This window comes from Eutrigla gurnardus, assembly GCF_963514095.1.
Source record: "Eutrigla gurnardus genome assembly, chromosome: 8".
Lineage (NCBI taxonomy): Eukaryota > Metazoa > Chordata > Actinopteri > Perciformes > Triglidae > Eutrigla > Eutrigla gurnardus.
In genome coordinates this window covers 15,172,911-15,189,339 of record NC_139922.1, presented here as the reverse complement: position 1 = coordinate 15,189,339, position 16,429 = coordinate 15,172,911, and the positions used below count along the sequence as shown (strand labels likewise).

Sequence of the window (16,429 nt, the reverse complement as noted above, 5' to 3'; positions counted from 1 at the left end):
ACGGCAACAGACACAGTAAAAATTATACAACAGATGAATGAAAATGGCACAATATATGATAAAAAAATAAATAAATAAAACAATTTACAATGTGAATGCTAATAAAATGGAGGAATATTGATAAGTGACAGGAAATTAAGAACACCAAATACATTCACAAATGTAACATCAAATGATAAATATAACAACAAAAAATACGACATATTAACGATGAGCAACAAAATAACACCAAACATAAATGTCAAAACGTGATATCACTGATGCACATGACTGTAATGTCAGATTAGAAAAATGTATTTGTCCAACATAATGAAAAAAAAAATGGAATGGAAGTAAATGCATGGACACATTCACATAAATGCCACAAAACATTTGACTTTGAAACAGGAAATGACTTACACAACAAACATCATTCAAATAAAAATGATAAAAATATGCAGTAATGTATGTACAGTATTGCGTGTTTTTCCTGTAGTTGCGTTACGTACCTCCCCACGAGTTTAAACCAATGGAAGCGGTCATAGAAGGGGTCATTTCCTGTCAGAGAGCCTTCGCCGTCCTCCTGGTTTGTCGAAGCCATTTCTCCGGCGCGGTCATACATCTCTCTCATCTGCTCAAGCCGCTGCCTGCAAATGACGACAGAGGACAGTGCACTTAACATTAATGAGGAGCAGAAAGAGAACACGCAGCTCGCCTAATGGATGGAGGAAAGACATTTACAGTATCATTCCTTCAATTCACACAGACTGATTGAGAAAACTCAAGATTTGAGCAAAGGCTGACCGTGGCGACTGACAATTTATCAAACCCAATGTGCCTAATAGATGCCGTGTTGCACAAAGGACTACACAAAGGACTAGTTGAAGGTATGGTATGGGCATTACTTGAGTTTATCGAGTGACCAGTAGTGCGTAGCGCCATTCTTCAGGTCCTGAACTTCCACAGCCACCACGGTGCGCGGGAAAGGCCTGGTGTCGTGCTCTTTCTCCGGCTCTGGCGACAGAAGCTCAGGGGGCAGCGGAGAGTAAAGAGTGTCGGTGAGCAAGACAAACTGGAACTGGACCTGAAGAATGGGAGAGGTGGTTGGAAAGAGGATAAAAGGGTGAGGCTAAAAAAACATAAAGTTAAGTCAAAACAAGCATGAGCAGTCCTTTCTGTCGCTGTGGCTGCTGGGAACAGACACAACTACACTTAGGAACACTAAATGACATCACCCATCACACATTCAGCTTTTAAGTCCTCATCACTCGTTTAGAAAGTCTTTCACATTTTAATATGGTACATTTAGGTCTTTCAGCAAACCTGGTTAAAAGTCTTTGGCTGTGTGCCAAAGACTTTTAACCAGGTCTTTACTCTCAAAAATGGGAAAACTTGTCTTTAACCAATGCTTTACTACAATAAGGTCATCTGAAATCTAATTTTGGCTTACCTTCTTCTTTAGCTCCACACTAATGGCGTTGGCCTCCTTCAGGTAGACGGCATTTCCCCACAGCTGGTCACGGAGGGAGGTGAACTGATGGTACCTCCACTTCCTGAAAGCCCACTGAGCCAACTCAAACTCATGCTGAGTCCACGGCACTGCAGGGAGAGAGGAGGCACATGGGGATTTAACAGGCATATGCATAAATGCACACACACAATATGTGCCAAACAAGTGGTTTTACTTGCTTTAGTCCAACTACAAACACAGAGTACACACCTTCCTCTTCCTCCTCCTCCTCCAACTCTTCTTCGTCAGGGGTCTCAGCAACCAGAGAAATAGTCTCCACCTGTCTCAGAAGCTCCTGCAATTTCCTCTCGTACGCCTGGACATCGACACGCAGGGACAAAGAAAGAGAACGTGGAAAATTCTCCATCAGCTACGACAAGCGGTGAACTTAGCTGGCCATCAGCGCCACATTTCAGCCCCAAATTACATAATATCATGTTGGGATCACAGTCTCAACTCCAACTAAAAGTCCATTTCTCCATTAAAGTACTGTAACCTTTGGCTACTGGTCCAAATGGTGTATAAATACATGCAGTTGGATGTGTAATGCAATGTAACATGAAAGTGGGTTTACAATTACATACCGGTATACTACATGGTAAGAGCAGATTTTGACTATTTTTCCTTTTTATCCTATTGCACATTTCCAGGCATGTATCAACATATTACTTAATAGGGTATTTTTATATACTGCATGTACTGTGTGTGTATGACACTAGATGTGAAATGTATTGATGAAGATCTGTGAAGTTGAAATATATTACACAATCAAAAATCACTTCTACTGTCCATGAGAAGTATAATATATTATAATTTGAACTTTATACAAAAAAAAAAAAAAAATTCTGAATGTAACATACAATGTTTAACTTTATGAAACAATGACATAACATGTCATATTCTAGGAGAAATAGCCAGAATGGATGAGGTGACGTGCTGCTGGTAGAAGTTGAGCCAACTGTAATCCAATGAGGGGCGCCATCATCGTCAGAGCAGGACAGGCTGTGGCCCGATGACCTCACCCTGTTTGTTCAGTGTCTTCTGGGAAGACAATGTAGCCTTTTCATTTGTCATTAACCTCCTCTTTGCTAAAAATCCTGCCAGCAAGCTGAGAGCTGAATTCTCTCCATTCAAAAAAAACAAGCATCTGGAATCCAAAAAGCAAAAACATGAAGCTACTATTGTAACACAACGTGTACCATAACGTACCGTGTGAACACAGACAATATTTCAATTACAAAATAAGTTGAAAGATGGCTAAAGTCATGTTAATGACCGAGGTAAAGATAACTAATCCAACTTTCATCCCCATCCCATGATGCAAGTATATGTGGGACACTGTCATGATGTGTAGTATGAAATGATTACCAGTAGTGAGAAAATACTAGATAATAGGTACTCGCTTCAATTTCAGAACACTTTAAACTGTACATCCATTCAAGTATTTACAAATATCATAAGCTGACCTGAGGTGTTGGACACTCCTGCGTGGTCCACACATGCAGAGGTCTGATTATGCCCCTGAACTGGTTTATCGGCAGTGAAAAACAAACACCACCCATATATAAACAGATAACTGCACTTGGAGCATGTCATTTTATTTCAATCATATTTTTCAAAATCCTCCAGCAACACAGGAATTCAGTATACCCTCACCTTGTTTGCACAAAGTGCCTGATCAAGGAGAAGCACAACTAGGTACACAGCCACAACGAGGCACTTGATATTGCAGATTCAAAAAGCAGGTGCACAACACTCAACAGACACTTTGAGTTGAGACTTAACACAGACATATATGTCAATTTCAAAAGAACAGTGCACCGTCCGTTTGATGTTGTATACTTTCCAGCTTACTTGGTTGCCATCAACACCAGTGCATACATTAAATAACATTCTTTAATGGAGTAATCATTAGGGGTGAAGAAATGTACGCTATCGCATGCAAAGATAGTCAAAGACATGAGGTGTGAGGAGAGGCAAGACTTGCATATACGTAGGCATGGGACGATATGAAAATTTGATGTCAGGTTAATCCTGTGATTCCCCATATTAACCTGATAATTATCAAAATAAACTCTTAAAAAAGGCACTAAAACATAGTGGAATCGCTTTACCTTTCCTTTTTGTAGGAATATCTGACAATCTTAAATAAGGTATGATGAATCATGTTGCGTCCCTGCATAAATAAATGATAAATATATCGGGCTGTATTTTTTTCTCTCTCCCATGATAGCGAGCTAGCCAGCTTTTTCCAAGTGACGCATGATGATATTTACGATTATCCCGATAATGAGAATTCACCACGATTAATTTAAGGTGTTTTTTTATCCCGATCCGTGATAAAATCTCATATCGTCTCATCCCTACTTGCATATATCATTTGGTTTTTGTTACAGCATAGTGCGGCAGAATATATACTGTTAAAACTAATAGTAAAAAAACAGAAACTCTTAACTTTTAACATTTTGATAGTGCTCAAAAGGTCTCTCCCATAATGCTGGAGTGTCACTCTTTCTCGTAAATGATTTAAAGGCCGTCTGGTGCTTAAATGGTATAATTAATGGGTCCTTTAAAAGCTTTGAAATGATGGAAGGAAAAGGCAGATTGGCAGGCAGACTCAGCCATAGGACAGAGACAAAAAACTAATTGATTGCATCACTTTGATAGGTTCAGGATGTGTGATTGTGTGTCATTTGATGCTACTAAATAAAAAGGCAGTCCTCAAAATCTCATTTGACATGGATAGTTTTCCTGAACGCTTCAAACACGTCGAGTCTTTGTCCTCCCTCCAACATTTTTAAGGCAAGTCTTTGGGAACCATGACAACGCTCTGTAGGACATCCAATCGCAACACGGAGAACTCTGTGCTTACTCAGTGAACCACAAACACAGAATGTAATTTTAAGACCTCGTGACTTAGAAGTCAGAGCTCTGTTGACGATGAGTGGTTTCTAACAGGAAGAGACAGGACATTATGTTTCTTGTTACAGTGAATCTTTAACCTAGATATGATTTTGTGGAACTGATCTTACAGTTCGATCCATCTCCTAGCATATCAGCATAGTGGTTCTTGCATTTAATAGGGTCTTTAGACAAGTCCTGGATACAGTGAAAAGAGCATCATTATAAAACATTTGGAAACAAAAACAGTCTATAAAATATGGGTATTTTTGATGTTTTCACATTAAAATTAGTGTATTCTCTAAGTTTTATCCATGACTTGAGGAAGGTCAAACTACTGAAATACAATTATGTTGCAGTTGCATATTTGAATTAAAAGTTTTAAAAAAGCAGTCACGTGGCTTACTAAGAATTAATGATTGTTATAACTAAAAAGTTAGTTAGTTTACTTTGCCACTTACTCGCGTGAGTATTTAATAAAAAGGGAAGAGAAAGAAACTATTGACTTTGAAATGCACGAGAGGGTTAATGTAGTTAGTGCTTAAAAAAAGGCACCCTTTGAATACCACTTTCACTGACCACTATTTCAGTCTATTTCAAAAGGCAGTCACACAATTGACAAGTGCATCAAGTTATTCCATAATCAATTTTTCAAATCTCCAACATATTGGTCTTTTGATTCCAGATCTAGGCCAACGGTGATTTAGGACAGAGGTACAACACAAAATGTCAAATTGAAAAAGAGAAGTGATTCTTCTTTCCTAACATTCAATTACATGGTAGATAGAAAAAAAAGGAAATAAAGGGTGAATGTTTGTAATTTGTGCTACAGTATCAACAAACTTCAGTGTGTTTATAATGTGGTGGCTAAACACATTCATGATAGATCAAAACTAAAATGCCATAAATGTAAACTCAGAAATTCAACCATGAAGGCAATTTTGGCAAATCAAAGCATGATCAATGAATTGTCGGACATGCTGAAAAATAGGAGTAGGCATGGTGCGTCTCTTCTGAAACAAAACAGTCCCTTTATCCTCTGCTGGCTTCAATTCCTTATGACAGCTCTCCCGAAGCTAGTGATGACACACTATGCAGCAAAAACTGATCAAACGGCATATATTATAATGATGATGAGGATAAAATGTCTTCTTATAATACATACAATACTTTTGGATCAACCATTTACACGCAGATCAAGTGCAAAAGTCACAGTCGGTTTGAGCCGTTTGTCTCACATGATTCTGAGCTGTTGTGATCTGTAATGCGTTTGCCTACTAAAAGTATATGAAACTAGTTCCTCTTTCCACAAGTCCCACTCAGACCGCCGTCTCTCTGCTGGCTTTTAGATTCGGAGCAGACATCTGTCTGCGCATTCGCGGAGGTGCCTGAAAGCTGATTGGATGGTTAGCATGGTCAGTGTGATGTGATTGCTGGTAGCCATTGAATCTGCCATCTGTATACATCATGCCATCATAGTGGCACGGCTGTTGTTGGTAATAGTGTGGCTGGGGATGTGCCGGCTGACTGTGGTGATGGCGGGGCTGGTAGAAAGCTTGCGTGTGCCTCCGGTTGCTTTCCGACTGCTGCAGTGACTCCATGGAGCCAGAGGGCCGCTGGCGGTGATTAAAAGAGTTGCTGCGGCCTCGTTCATAGGCCTGCTGGTTCTGGTTCCTATAGTTATGTCTGTGACCCTGACCTAAACCTTGCTCCAAGTCTTTGCTTTTGCGCTGAACTGAAGGGCTTGGCAACGGGGGAGTGACTTGGATCAGTGAAGCAACCATTGTTTCTCTAGATTGCAGTGCGTCTCCATCTTGGCTTTCTCCCTCTTCTTCCTCTTCTTTGGGCACCTTTAGCTCAATTACCTGCTGATCTGTAATTATGATGTGAGTACCGGGGCTCCATGAGTTACGGTGCTTAGGGTTGCTTTTGAAGGGGAAGCGCAGCTTGCGGTCTTCTGGGGGTATGAAGCGGTGGGGTCCACTTTGCCGGCGGAGCTGCTTGGAGATCTCTTGTTGCTGAAGGCCCTTGAGGCGTAACTGCTCTTGACGCATCCAGCGCATGTGGCTTCGCTTTAATGTTGAGTCATCTCCTGTACTTTGGCCTGTTTGGGAATCAACATCCTCCCCATCAGGCTTTTCGGGCAAAGGAGGTTTTCCCTCTGGAAGGCTTTGAGTTGTGGCAGCACAAGTAGAAGGGCCTACAGGAGGCTGTTCTTGACTCTCTGGGGTGATGAGAGGGAGGACCTTTTCCATTTTGACCATCTTGTTCCTGAGAGCACGGATCTCCTCATCTTTCATATTGTTTTGTTTCTTCACCTCATGCAAGATGTCCTCAAGTTTATCAATGTGCACCTTCAGGTCATCCATCACAACCCCTCCCGGTCGGGTCCCATTGGTAATGACATCCTCGATGCGCTCATCGCCGACCCCTACAGTGTCCCAAACATCCCGAGCCACTGCCCTCCACGAGTCCCGCTCGTTGGGGTCCTTCTTGCTGTAGCTAGCACAAAGCTCCTTCATCTTTACAATGGCCAGCGCCTCAATTTCCTGGCGTGTTTGGCGGAAGTCATTGAGCGCTACTTCATAACAAATTTCTTTGACTGCCTGGATTTTCAGGTCAGAGATGGTCACCCACTTGGAGTCCTTGGTGATGCGACGCCGTTGAGGGATCTGGTACATTTTAACTGGCTCTCTTATCTTCCCACTGCTGGGTAAACCACATTTTCTCACTATGGTTTGTAGCTTGCTGGGGGGCAGCTTTTCCCTCAAGGAAGTGATCAGTCTCCAGCTCTCTTCACAAGACCTCTTATCTGAGTCATCCCCACTATCAGAGTCTCCATCCTTGAGAAAACAACACAGGAAACAAACCAAAGGGTTCCAAAAAAAGGTGAAATTAAAATGGGAAATCAAAGAGAGTATGAAAGGATGGCTTTTTTTAAAAGAATGAATAAAAGGTATAAATATGCAACATGGGAACGTCAAGTTTTGCGGTTCTGAATTTTGAGATGAATGATTAACAAAAATGACTATTACACTGTAATAGTGTTATCATGAATATTGTGCATACATCATTACTGTATACGATGTATGGCAACATGCAGAATACATCCATCAAGAATTATATTCCAAATAAAAATAGAATAACAAATGAAAAACCAACAAACAGTGGCTTCCATTGACTTTCTTGCCAGTCTTGCCAAGTCAGTCTTCTTGTCAGTTTGTCATTCTCATACTTTCTCTAATGAAATGGTGATATGGATATAAATAAATTCAAATTAAATAAAAAAATGTTTACTACTTTCACTACTCAGAAATGGGAATATGAGCTTTAACAATATTGTTCCCAATGTTGCATATTGATATTTAAAGTAAAGGTAAAGCATGTCTATCATGATTAGAAAATAAATATTAATAGAGGATAATTGCTGATTGGAGCACTTCGGTATCGTTTTGTAATATTCCTCTTCTTAACTGAAAATTTGGTGATTTGAAAGCTGGACCCCAAACATGCTTCATTGGCATGCATGTGGATGGGATTTTTGGAGGTTTCTCCCTTTAGTCCAGAAGGTTTGAGTGGCTTTAGTGTTAGTGGTGAGTTAGAAGACAGTGTTCTCGCAGTCGATCAGAAAGCCAGTAGAGAGAGGCAGGAGTGAGGGTAAGTGTTAATCCACTACAAGAAAGATGTTATTTAGAAAGAAAAAAAAATGCAGTTTCTCATTTTTGTAGACAAAGTACATTACAGATCACAACCATTGGGTACAGATAATTCAGGTCTTGTGTATGATACTGTATCCATGGCTAGAATTGGACATGTTATGTTGCTGATCCCCTGAAGTTTGAACCCCTACGCCTATAGCTCTGCACGTAAAAACCACCAGAGCATGGAAGAAGTGTGTGAATCAGTGATTCAACTGTAAGCGGTGATAACTCTGTTGTTGGGCGGTGCTCTCAGTGTTCTACACGGATGCCAGGTAAGGCTAGCAAAGAGAGGTAGCCAAAGAAGTCAATGAGAAACCACATTGTCACTTTCCGTCAAAAAACTAGAGCAGGATTTGTTGTTAACACAATGCATTGTACATGTCAGCAACTGCATTGAAGAGATGAAACTCAGGATAAAACAGAGCAAGAAAACTAGAGTAGAAATCTAAACCAAGCAAATCAACAGCCACGTCGAAGCCGACCAGCTCAATAGCAAACACAGCATCTTAGTCCAGAACCAGTACTGGGTTAAGAAAACATGCTATTAACATGAACCATGCAAAAGCAGCACCACTTGATAGAAAACAAGGCAATGTGTTTCAATGTGTTACTGGCCAATATTCAATCAATTTCTTTAAATAATTTTGATCTTGATATCAAATTTAGCTGTAAATTGCTGTTTTGCAAGATTCAGATCCACTATAGAAGACACAAGAAATGTGAAAACAGGGTTTTGGAAAGGGGAAAGCTTTACAATCTACTTCTCACTCAATCAAACTGCTACGGAAAAATCAGTTAAACTCAAAAGGAAGGCGAGTAAAAGCTCATCCGTCTCAAACCAGAAATCCTTCCATGCAAGAAGAACAGACATGCGCTTGGTATAAAAGTATCATTCACACACACACAGATCTCAAAAGTGTCAGAGCTCATAGTGAGAATTAGTACGACTCAGACTTCAATCAACTGAGTGAAACTATCATCCAAAAAAACAGAAAAGTAGCTTTCCAATTGTACTTGACCATAGAAAAACCATGCTTTAACTTTGAATTCCATGTAAGACATTTCACTCCAAATCACACACAAAACATCAGAAACTAGCTGAATCATTCAGGAAGCTAGCTAGGATTTAACTTGCAAAAGGCATGAAATGCATTATGGTTTAATATCTATTAAACCCACTGTGTACTTTACAAGTAACCTGTCTACAACGTAAAAAACTTCTAAAATTATGCATAATCAAGAAAGTGGGTGTGATTAACATCCAGCTTATTTGAACTCACCAGTCGCTGTTGCTCCAGAAGTTGATCTGCTTCCTCCTTCTCCTTTTTGTATAGGATTTCCATCTCAGTGAGCCTACATGAACGAGTGACATGTATTGTGAAATGCATCACACAATTCATGATATGCTGTGCGATCCATAACAAAATGGACTATTTCCACCATTATATAAATATAGCCAACAGGATGGATTGCCTACCTTTTCTCCATCTCCTGCTTCATGTCAATTCCCTGCTTCTCCAGAAGCTCTCTTTGTGCAAAAGTCCAGTCTACCGGCTCCACGGGGGTTTCAGCGGTTGGCGTCTTCTCCCTTTCGGCGCGGGCCTGTTCTGGATGGTTGAACCGGAACACGTGGTTCTTTCCCATAATGATGCGGTTACCTGAAAGAAGCAGAAGTAAGCATTTTCACCATCTTGTTTTAATTTAAGTTAGAGCATCATAAGGGATGTTAGAAGCCAGGCTGGACAACTGTGATTTATGATGCACCAGGAAAATCCTATTACATGCGTTCAATTATCTATAGTTGGAAGAAAAGCGGTATTCTCATGTTGGCCTACAGAGAAAATATCACATTTACAGATTATTTACAACTTTACAAAAATGAGAAATGTACCTGAACGAAGCTGGATGGAATCCTCAACACGCTTGCCATTGACGTATGTTTCCGATCCCTCGCAGGGCACCAGCATGACGATGACTTGAGCAAAAAAAACAACTAATCATCAGTGACTCCTTCTGAAAAGCTCATTGTTATTCATTTAAATGGCAAATGATGAATATCTAATCTGGTGTATGCAGTCATTACTGATATTTAGAGCATAATGTTTCCAACAGAAGCAACAGATGATGAATCTTGAGTCTATATTTATGCAACACAAGCAGGCACACTCATGATATGGAGCCTCACCGTTTCCATTGGCATTCCTCTCGCTGCGGAAGATGCAGTGCTCTTCCTTGATATGAGCGCCACTTAAAACGATGTCCTGCCTTCTTTCAGCATCAGCCTGACCCACCCTGAAATAACCACAATCACAAGAGGCCATTTTGAGAGTGAACACTGCCCTCTCATTGTCTTGGCAGCCATTTTGTCAAAAACGGGGCAGAAGTCAAATGGAAACTTTAAACCATTACTTTTCAAAGGCAACACTTCTAAATACACGACAGGTTATTTCGTCCGATTCCATCATCTATTAATGTCCCCCTGAGGTGCAACATTATACACAACAGGAATAGTTTACTCAGGGGAGCCAAAGAAAGTAACTTTAGATTACTTTTCTTGTCTCATTGGCAGATTTTAAGCCAGTGACCTGCAGACACTGCATTTAAATGTTACCTCTTTTGATGTTAAGTAAGAGGAAATTTCAGAGATGCTGCCTGGAAGAAATTCAAAACCTTTCTGCTGCCTCTACAGCACTTCAGTGTCATCATTCAGGGTCTGGTTACCTTGTGATTCCATCTTTGATGTAGTAGAGCAGACACTCTGACATGAGAGGATCCTCATTCAGGTTAACCAGGTGTGGAGTCTACAGATGACACATGAGAGGTAGAAAGTTCATTTCTGGGATTCCTCTATCATCAATATTCAGCAGTGCTGGAAGCATACCAATACTAGACATGTTGATCAAGTTACCTGTCAGTAATACATCATATAGCGCATGAATATGGGCAGAAATGGTTACACTGACATGTTGGTGACACCTCTAGAGTACATCACAGTACAACTACAAAATATGCTAGCAGCTACTCCGCCAAACCACCAACCTTTTTGGGGGAAAACACCCCATTAAAGGCTGCATAAAGATCACAAGGCTTCTCAACGAATTGCTAACCCGATGAGCAGCAGAGTGAAAGGAGAGAAAAAAATTAATGGAAGACAAATGGATGTGAAGAACAAAAACCTAAAACACATAAATTAGGAGCAGAATGGGGGAGGGGGGTCGTCTAAACATGCCTAAGGAAGGATTGACTTCAAAGAGGTGCATTTTGCCTAACCACAGCTGATGTAGGCAGGTGGCGAGATGTTATCTTTTAATCACCATCTCTTTTAATAAGCATATGCTAACACAACAAACGTTTGCTAACACATCTACTGGTCTTCATGTTGCTGTGCCATGTCACTGCCTCTAGTGGAAGATGCTGGAGTGGCAACATGAGTGTGGGGAACGTACCATTGCCTGTAATTTAATAAGCCTCATAAAAGCGCTAACAAGTCTAAGCTGCTAAAGGAAAAATTTGAATAATCTACTCAGAGCCACGTATTATATTCAAAGATAAACCTTGATTCGGGGGGTCTGTGTAAAATTTAATTCAGAGAATCCTAATAGGACCAGGAGCCAATAACAGCCAGCGGGGTGTGCTGCCTGTTGAAGTCAAATGTCGCTACTTTGATACACAACCGTGGCGTCCGATACTGAGGCACAAGCATCACATCCAGGCACACAAGGCCCACTTTAGCTCCGTCAGATACAGAGTGGCAATATTTGATGAATACACACAGCAGACAGGATGAAGACTGCCCTTCGGCTGAAATCATTCAAAATCCAGGTTGTGTGGAGGTATGGGTGCGTTTATAGACAGATAGCGTTACTTTATTAATCCCAAACTGTCAAATGGTTTCATTGCTTAAATTACTAAATTTCATTATTGTGTATTTGTGCTTTAAGAATGTAACCACAGTGAAACATTCAGAGATTATCATTTTATTTCGCCGATTCACTGATTTGTTCTCACTAACGCCGCCTTAACTAATTTATGATGTTAAACCACGACTAGATCTACGTCTGCTACTTCAGACAAACCTAAACAAACCTTCTTGGTGGGAAAACAATCAAGCTGCTCATCAAATGGCGTTTCATGGCTAAGCTGAGGATGTGAAGGAGTGGAAAGGCAGACAAAACGATAACGTGAGTAGATGAGGAAAAAAGCGATGTTACAGCGAAGGTGGAAAAAAGACAACATAGGAAACAGAAGTGAGGAAGTGATGGTGGAAGGGTGTGCATCACCACCCATGAGAAATTTGACACAACGCCATCAACGTGTATGTGTGTATCTCATGTCTGTCCTACCTTTTTAGGAGAGAAGACCCCCAAAGTGCCTCCATCTTCACGGATTGCCACACCCATCTCTGCAAGCAAGGCCTCCCTGTCGTGAATGAAAAAACAGGAATCAGGAATAATACTTGGAGAGACAACATGGTGCACAGAGACTTTCTGCCACAGTGGAGCACACACTGTACATTTATTCTCAGCCAAGAGCCTTTGCGTTAATAAGAGAAGGCGGATGAAAAGTGATGGTGGGCAACATTACAGCAAGTGATTTGTGGAATGACAACAGGCATAAGAATTGCACCAGTGAGACTGACAGGCAGCGACATGGTTTTCCAGCCACAGATGAGAAGAGAAAATGGAAGGAAAGGGTGTGAGGGGGACGTTTGTGATGCGGGGTCTGACGACAGAGAGGGGAAGGGAAATGGACAGAATGAGTACAAAGGAAATGAGACAGACAGGTGAAGAAGGTGAGACAAACAGCAAAGTGGGGTGAAAAGACAGAGACATGGGGGGTTTGTCCAGCACTGATAGGACACAGACGAATTGAAGGGGGGGGGGCATGTATGACACACATCTCCCTCATTGACAGGTAGAGGTGGTAAAGTCAGTACTGACCTCTCCATGCGGATTGCCTCAGTCTTACGCAGTTTCTCTTCCCAGGTTTCATTGAGCTCTGCAATGATCTTCTCTGATTCCTGAACAAAAGATCAAAAGTATGCTGAAAACACAACCAGTGTAACGTAATATTAACTAGCTGTGCAGTATTAACACTGCGTTTAGCACAGTAGGCACACCGGGTCTGGAGTCAAGAGATTTCATTAAGAATGTTTTTAAGTCAAGTATAAAACAGAGGCTAACATACTGCTGTAATATTATAGCAATTAAACCATAACTTTATGAGTTTCCCTGTGATAATGTTGCTAAAAGCTTGGGTAAGATTCTAATATGCTTCTGGTTATTGATATAATTTATAACATTCATTACAGAAAAGGTTTAATAATGCAGTATATAGTCAGCTTACTTTAGCTTCACTATTAATTGTTATGTTGGGAAACACTGACAATAATGTTAAAATAATGTTTATAAATAATGTTTAGGTTCCTTTCATTATAATCTTTGTTTCTGTATCACTAAAATAGCTGCAACCCTTAAAAGGACCAAACAACGTGAATATTACGTGGTTCACTATTAAAGACTGGATCTATTTTGGTCCAATTTCCCCCAGATCTGCGTTGGTGCTTGACGTCATTGGATGACAGACAAGACTGGGCACCGTCGTTGCCATGGAAACTGCAGCTCCTCATGGTTGGTTGTTGCGATGCTTGTGTTCCCTTAACAATAAAGTGAGTGGTATACTGTGAGAGAAGTAAAGCCCGGTCACACGAGCACTGATGGGCAGAACATGTTCCGAGTCCGTGTGTGGACTCGGACTCGGAACATGTTCTGCCCATCAGTGCAGAACATGTTCCGAGTCCGAGTCCGAGTCCACACACGGACTCGGAACATGTTCCGAGTCCGTGTGTGGACTAAAATTAAACAACAGCTATCTTGACAAACACGTGAACTTCTTATTTACTGAGCAAATATTACACTGTGAGCTGCGTGAGGCTTTAATTCTAAGTTGATGTGATTTTTTTAAACTTTTAATCAGCTTATCAATCTATACTACAGATGTTAACTACAGATAATTAACTGGCCCTTATTTACTGAAGAATCTTTTAAAATATTGAATAAAAGTGCAATTTTCTTATGCAATGTGACATTACTTAAACATTCTAGGCACATATCTATCACTGCAGGTAGCAGAGTGAATGTTTTATTCACAGACACAGCTGGTGGATAAAATCTAAGAATTTTTAATGATCAAGAATCAAGAATGTGCTTAACCATGTCTGGGTATTTACATACCTTTTAATTGTGTTTGAAAATGTTATTTTAACAATAATTGACATATTGATATATGCAGATATTATAGAATTTCTTTTCCATTGGATTTTCATTTCAGTGCATTACCTTGCATAAACATTTACCAGCCTGCCTGTTGTGCCACACAGCACAACATGGAGAAGCTTTGAGCTGGACTGAGGACATGTTTAAACTGGCAAAAAGGAAAAGTAAGGAGCTCTAGGTATTTTATTTTATTCATTTTATTTTTATTTTTTTTAACATTGACAGAGTGGGCAGTTAATGGTGGACTCTTCTTCTCTCTAACACCAAACATTGTGTGATTTGACTGCTGCGGTCTACACAGGCCAACTTTACCTTGAGTCTTTCGATGGCCTCCTCTCCTCCAGGGGTGGACATGATGCGCTCCTGGATGCTGGTGACCGACTGAAGACCCCCCTGGTTGCACAGTGAGCCAGAGGATGGTGAAGCTGTCAGGGAACCAATAGGGGCTGTGGAGAAATGGCCAGGGCGTTGGTTCTCTGAGGCTATCAAGTATCTATGCTTATTGTTCTGAATGTCTTTGAGGTCTGAGCCAACAGCAGGAGACAAAGAGGAAGGGAGAGAAAAGGAGCACGGCACCGGGAGAGTTGGGATAGGGTTGGGGAATAAAGGGAGGAACAAAACATATAAAATGGGGGGAACCAAATACCAAAGAGGAGAAGAGAGAGGAGGAAAAGAGATTAGGAAAGAGAGGACAAAGGGGGGGGAAGACCAATGTAAGACACACGTTTTATGTCAAAGGGTTAAGACAAACACCCAGCATAACGTCAGCTACAGAGAGAAGCAGTTTTCATCCAGGTGGTTTACAACAGTCGGCACCAACTCTTCAACTTCCAGTGAAAATACATATAATTTCAGCTTGTACTCTATTAGAGTTTCCAGAGTGTTGATGTTGATCAATTTTGAGGAATAGAGTGATGTCCCTTTGTTGCCTTTGTCTCGAATGAGAACACGCTGTGAAAACTGCTATCAGTGTATCAACTATCGGAAGGGGAGGGGTTGGAGACTGTAAGAGGGTCCAGAGGGAGGACAGATGAGAGTCACTGACACATGCCGCCAAAGTCCAGCCTGCAGTCGAGTAGTTTGATTCACCATGCACGCACACATCCACCATCATGGAGCCACAGCAGCCTCACGAAAGCTCACGTCAATATAACGGCCTCAAGGACCTCTGAGATAACACGGGCTGTGCCTTCTAAGAAGTAAATTCAAATAATTGCTCAATAAAAGTAGCGTTTTTAATGATTTGGAAGGTATTGACTGAATATAGACTTTTCAAATTCTAGAAAAATACTCAACTTTACTAGTACGTGATGAGATAACAGCAATTAAATGTATGTACTCTGCACATTAGATAAAGCAACAAACAACCAAACTCATACACAGTGTAGTGCAAGGGCAAGGAAGAGGAGTTCTTAGGGATTTCTGAGAATACAGCAGAGCAAACTAACTATTCAATACAAACTATCATAACACGTCAAACTAGTCAACTCTGTTTACATACAGTGCACCTCTGGTGTGCCTACGTTGAAATTTAAAAATCATGCACCTTTTCGTCTGTAGCTCTGAGCCTCAGTTTGAGAACTGATCACTGCCATTCTAAAGAATTGAGCAACGTCACCTGCAGCGGATGGTTAGTAAGCGGAAAGTAAGAAAGCAGAAAGACCAATGACACAAAAAGAAGCTTGAGAAAGTGAGTCAAAGACTGACATGGTAAGAAAATGGTGTGGGTGCCTCAGGGGTTGGGGGAGACAGACGAGCTATTCTAAAAGGGATGTTTCTAAAAGGGATATTCCAAGAGTAACATGTGATACAGTGTAATGGATTGGAGCCTGCAAATAGCTGCTTCCCCCCATCATTCAAGCGCAGAGCATGCTAACCTAGTGGCATGCTAAGCCTCGCACACCTACAGCCTAGCATTTCCGGGTCTCCTTCTATTAAGCGTATACTTTTTTTAGCATCAACATGCAAAGCTGGTAGCAGATTTAATACGGCAAAAGCAAGGTTAGCTATTATTAATAGAGCAAATAGTGATAAGGCAATTCACCACTACCACACATATACAC

General features: G+C 40.9%; 1 protein-coding gene across 9 annotated transcripts in view; it reads right to left on the bottom strand.

The window, feature by feature from the left end:
• Positions 1-16,429, bottom strand: part of kif1b (kinesin family member 1B) — a 54,890-nt gene that overhangs the window by 15,689 nt on the left and 22,772 nt on the right. For 4 of the 9 annotated variants that reach the window (XM_084015752.1, XM_084015753.1, XM_084015756.1 and 1 more), the window contains 12 exons: positions 14,679-14,890; positions 13,032-13,111; positions 12,435-12,510; positions 10,813-10,892; positions 10,277-10,383; positions 9,983-10,066; positions 9,569-9,749; positions 9,372-9,444; positions 1,700-1,805; positions 1,430-1,578; positions 885-1,063; positions 489-626 (listed from right to left, as the gene is read on the bottom strand). In XM_084015752.1, the coding sequence (XP_083871878.1) occupies positions 489-626; positions 885-1,063; positions 1,430-1,578; positions 1,700-1,805; positions 9,372-9,444; positions 9,569-9,749; positions 9,983-10,066; positions 10,277-10,383; positions 10,813-10,892; positions 12,435-12,510; positions 13,032-13,111; positions 14,679-14,890 (1,465 nt within the window). Of the gene's footprint in view, positions 1-488; positions 627-884; positions 1,064-1,429; positions 1,579-1,699; positions 1,806-3,062; positions 7,234-9,371; positions 9,445-9,568; positions 9,750-9,982; positions 10,067-10,276; positions 10,384-10,812; positions 10,893-12,434; positions 12,511-13,031; positions 13,112-14,678; positions 14,891-16,429 lie in introns of those variants that run through there. The other 5 variants (XM_084015754.1, XM_084015755.1, XM_084015758.1 and 2 more) reach the window with 2 other exon arrangements.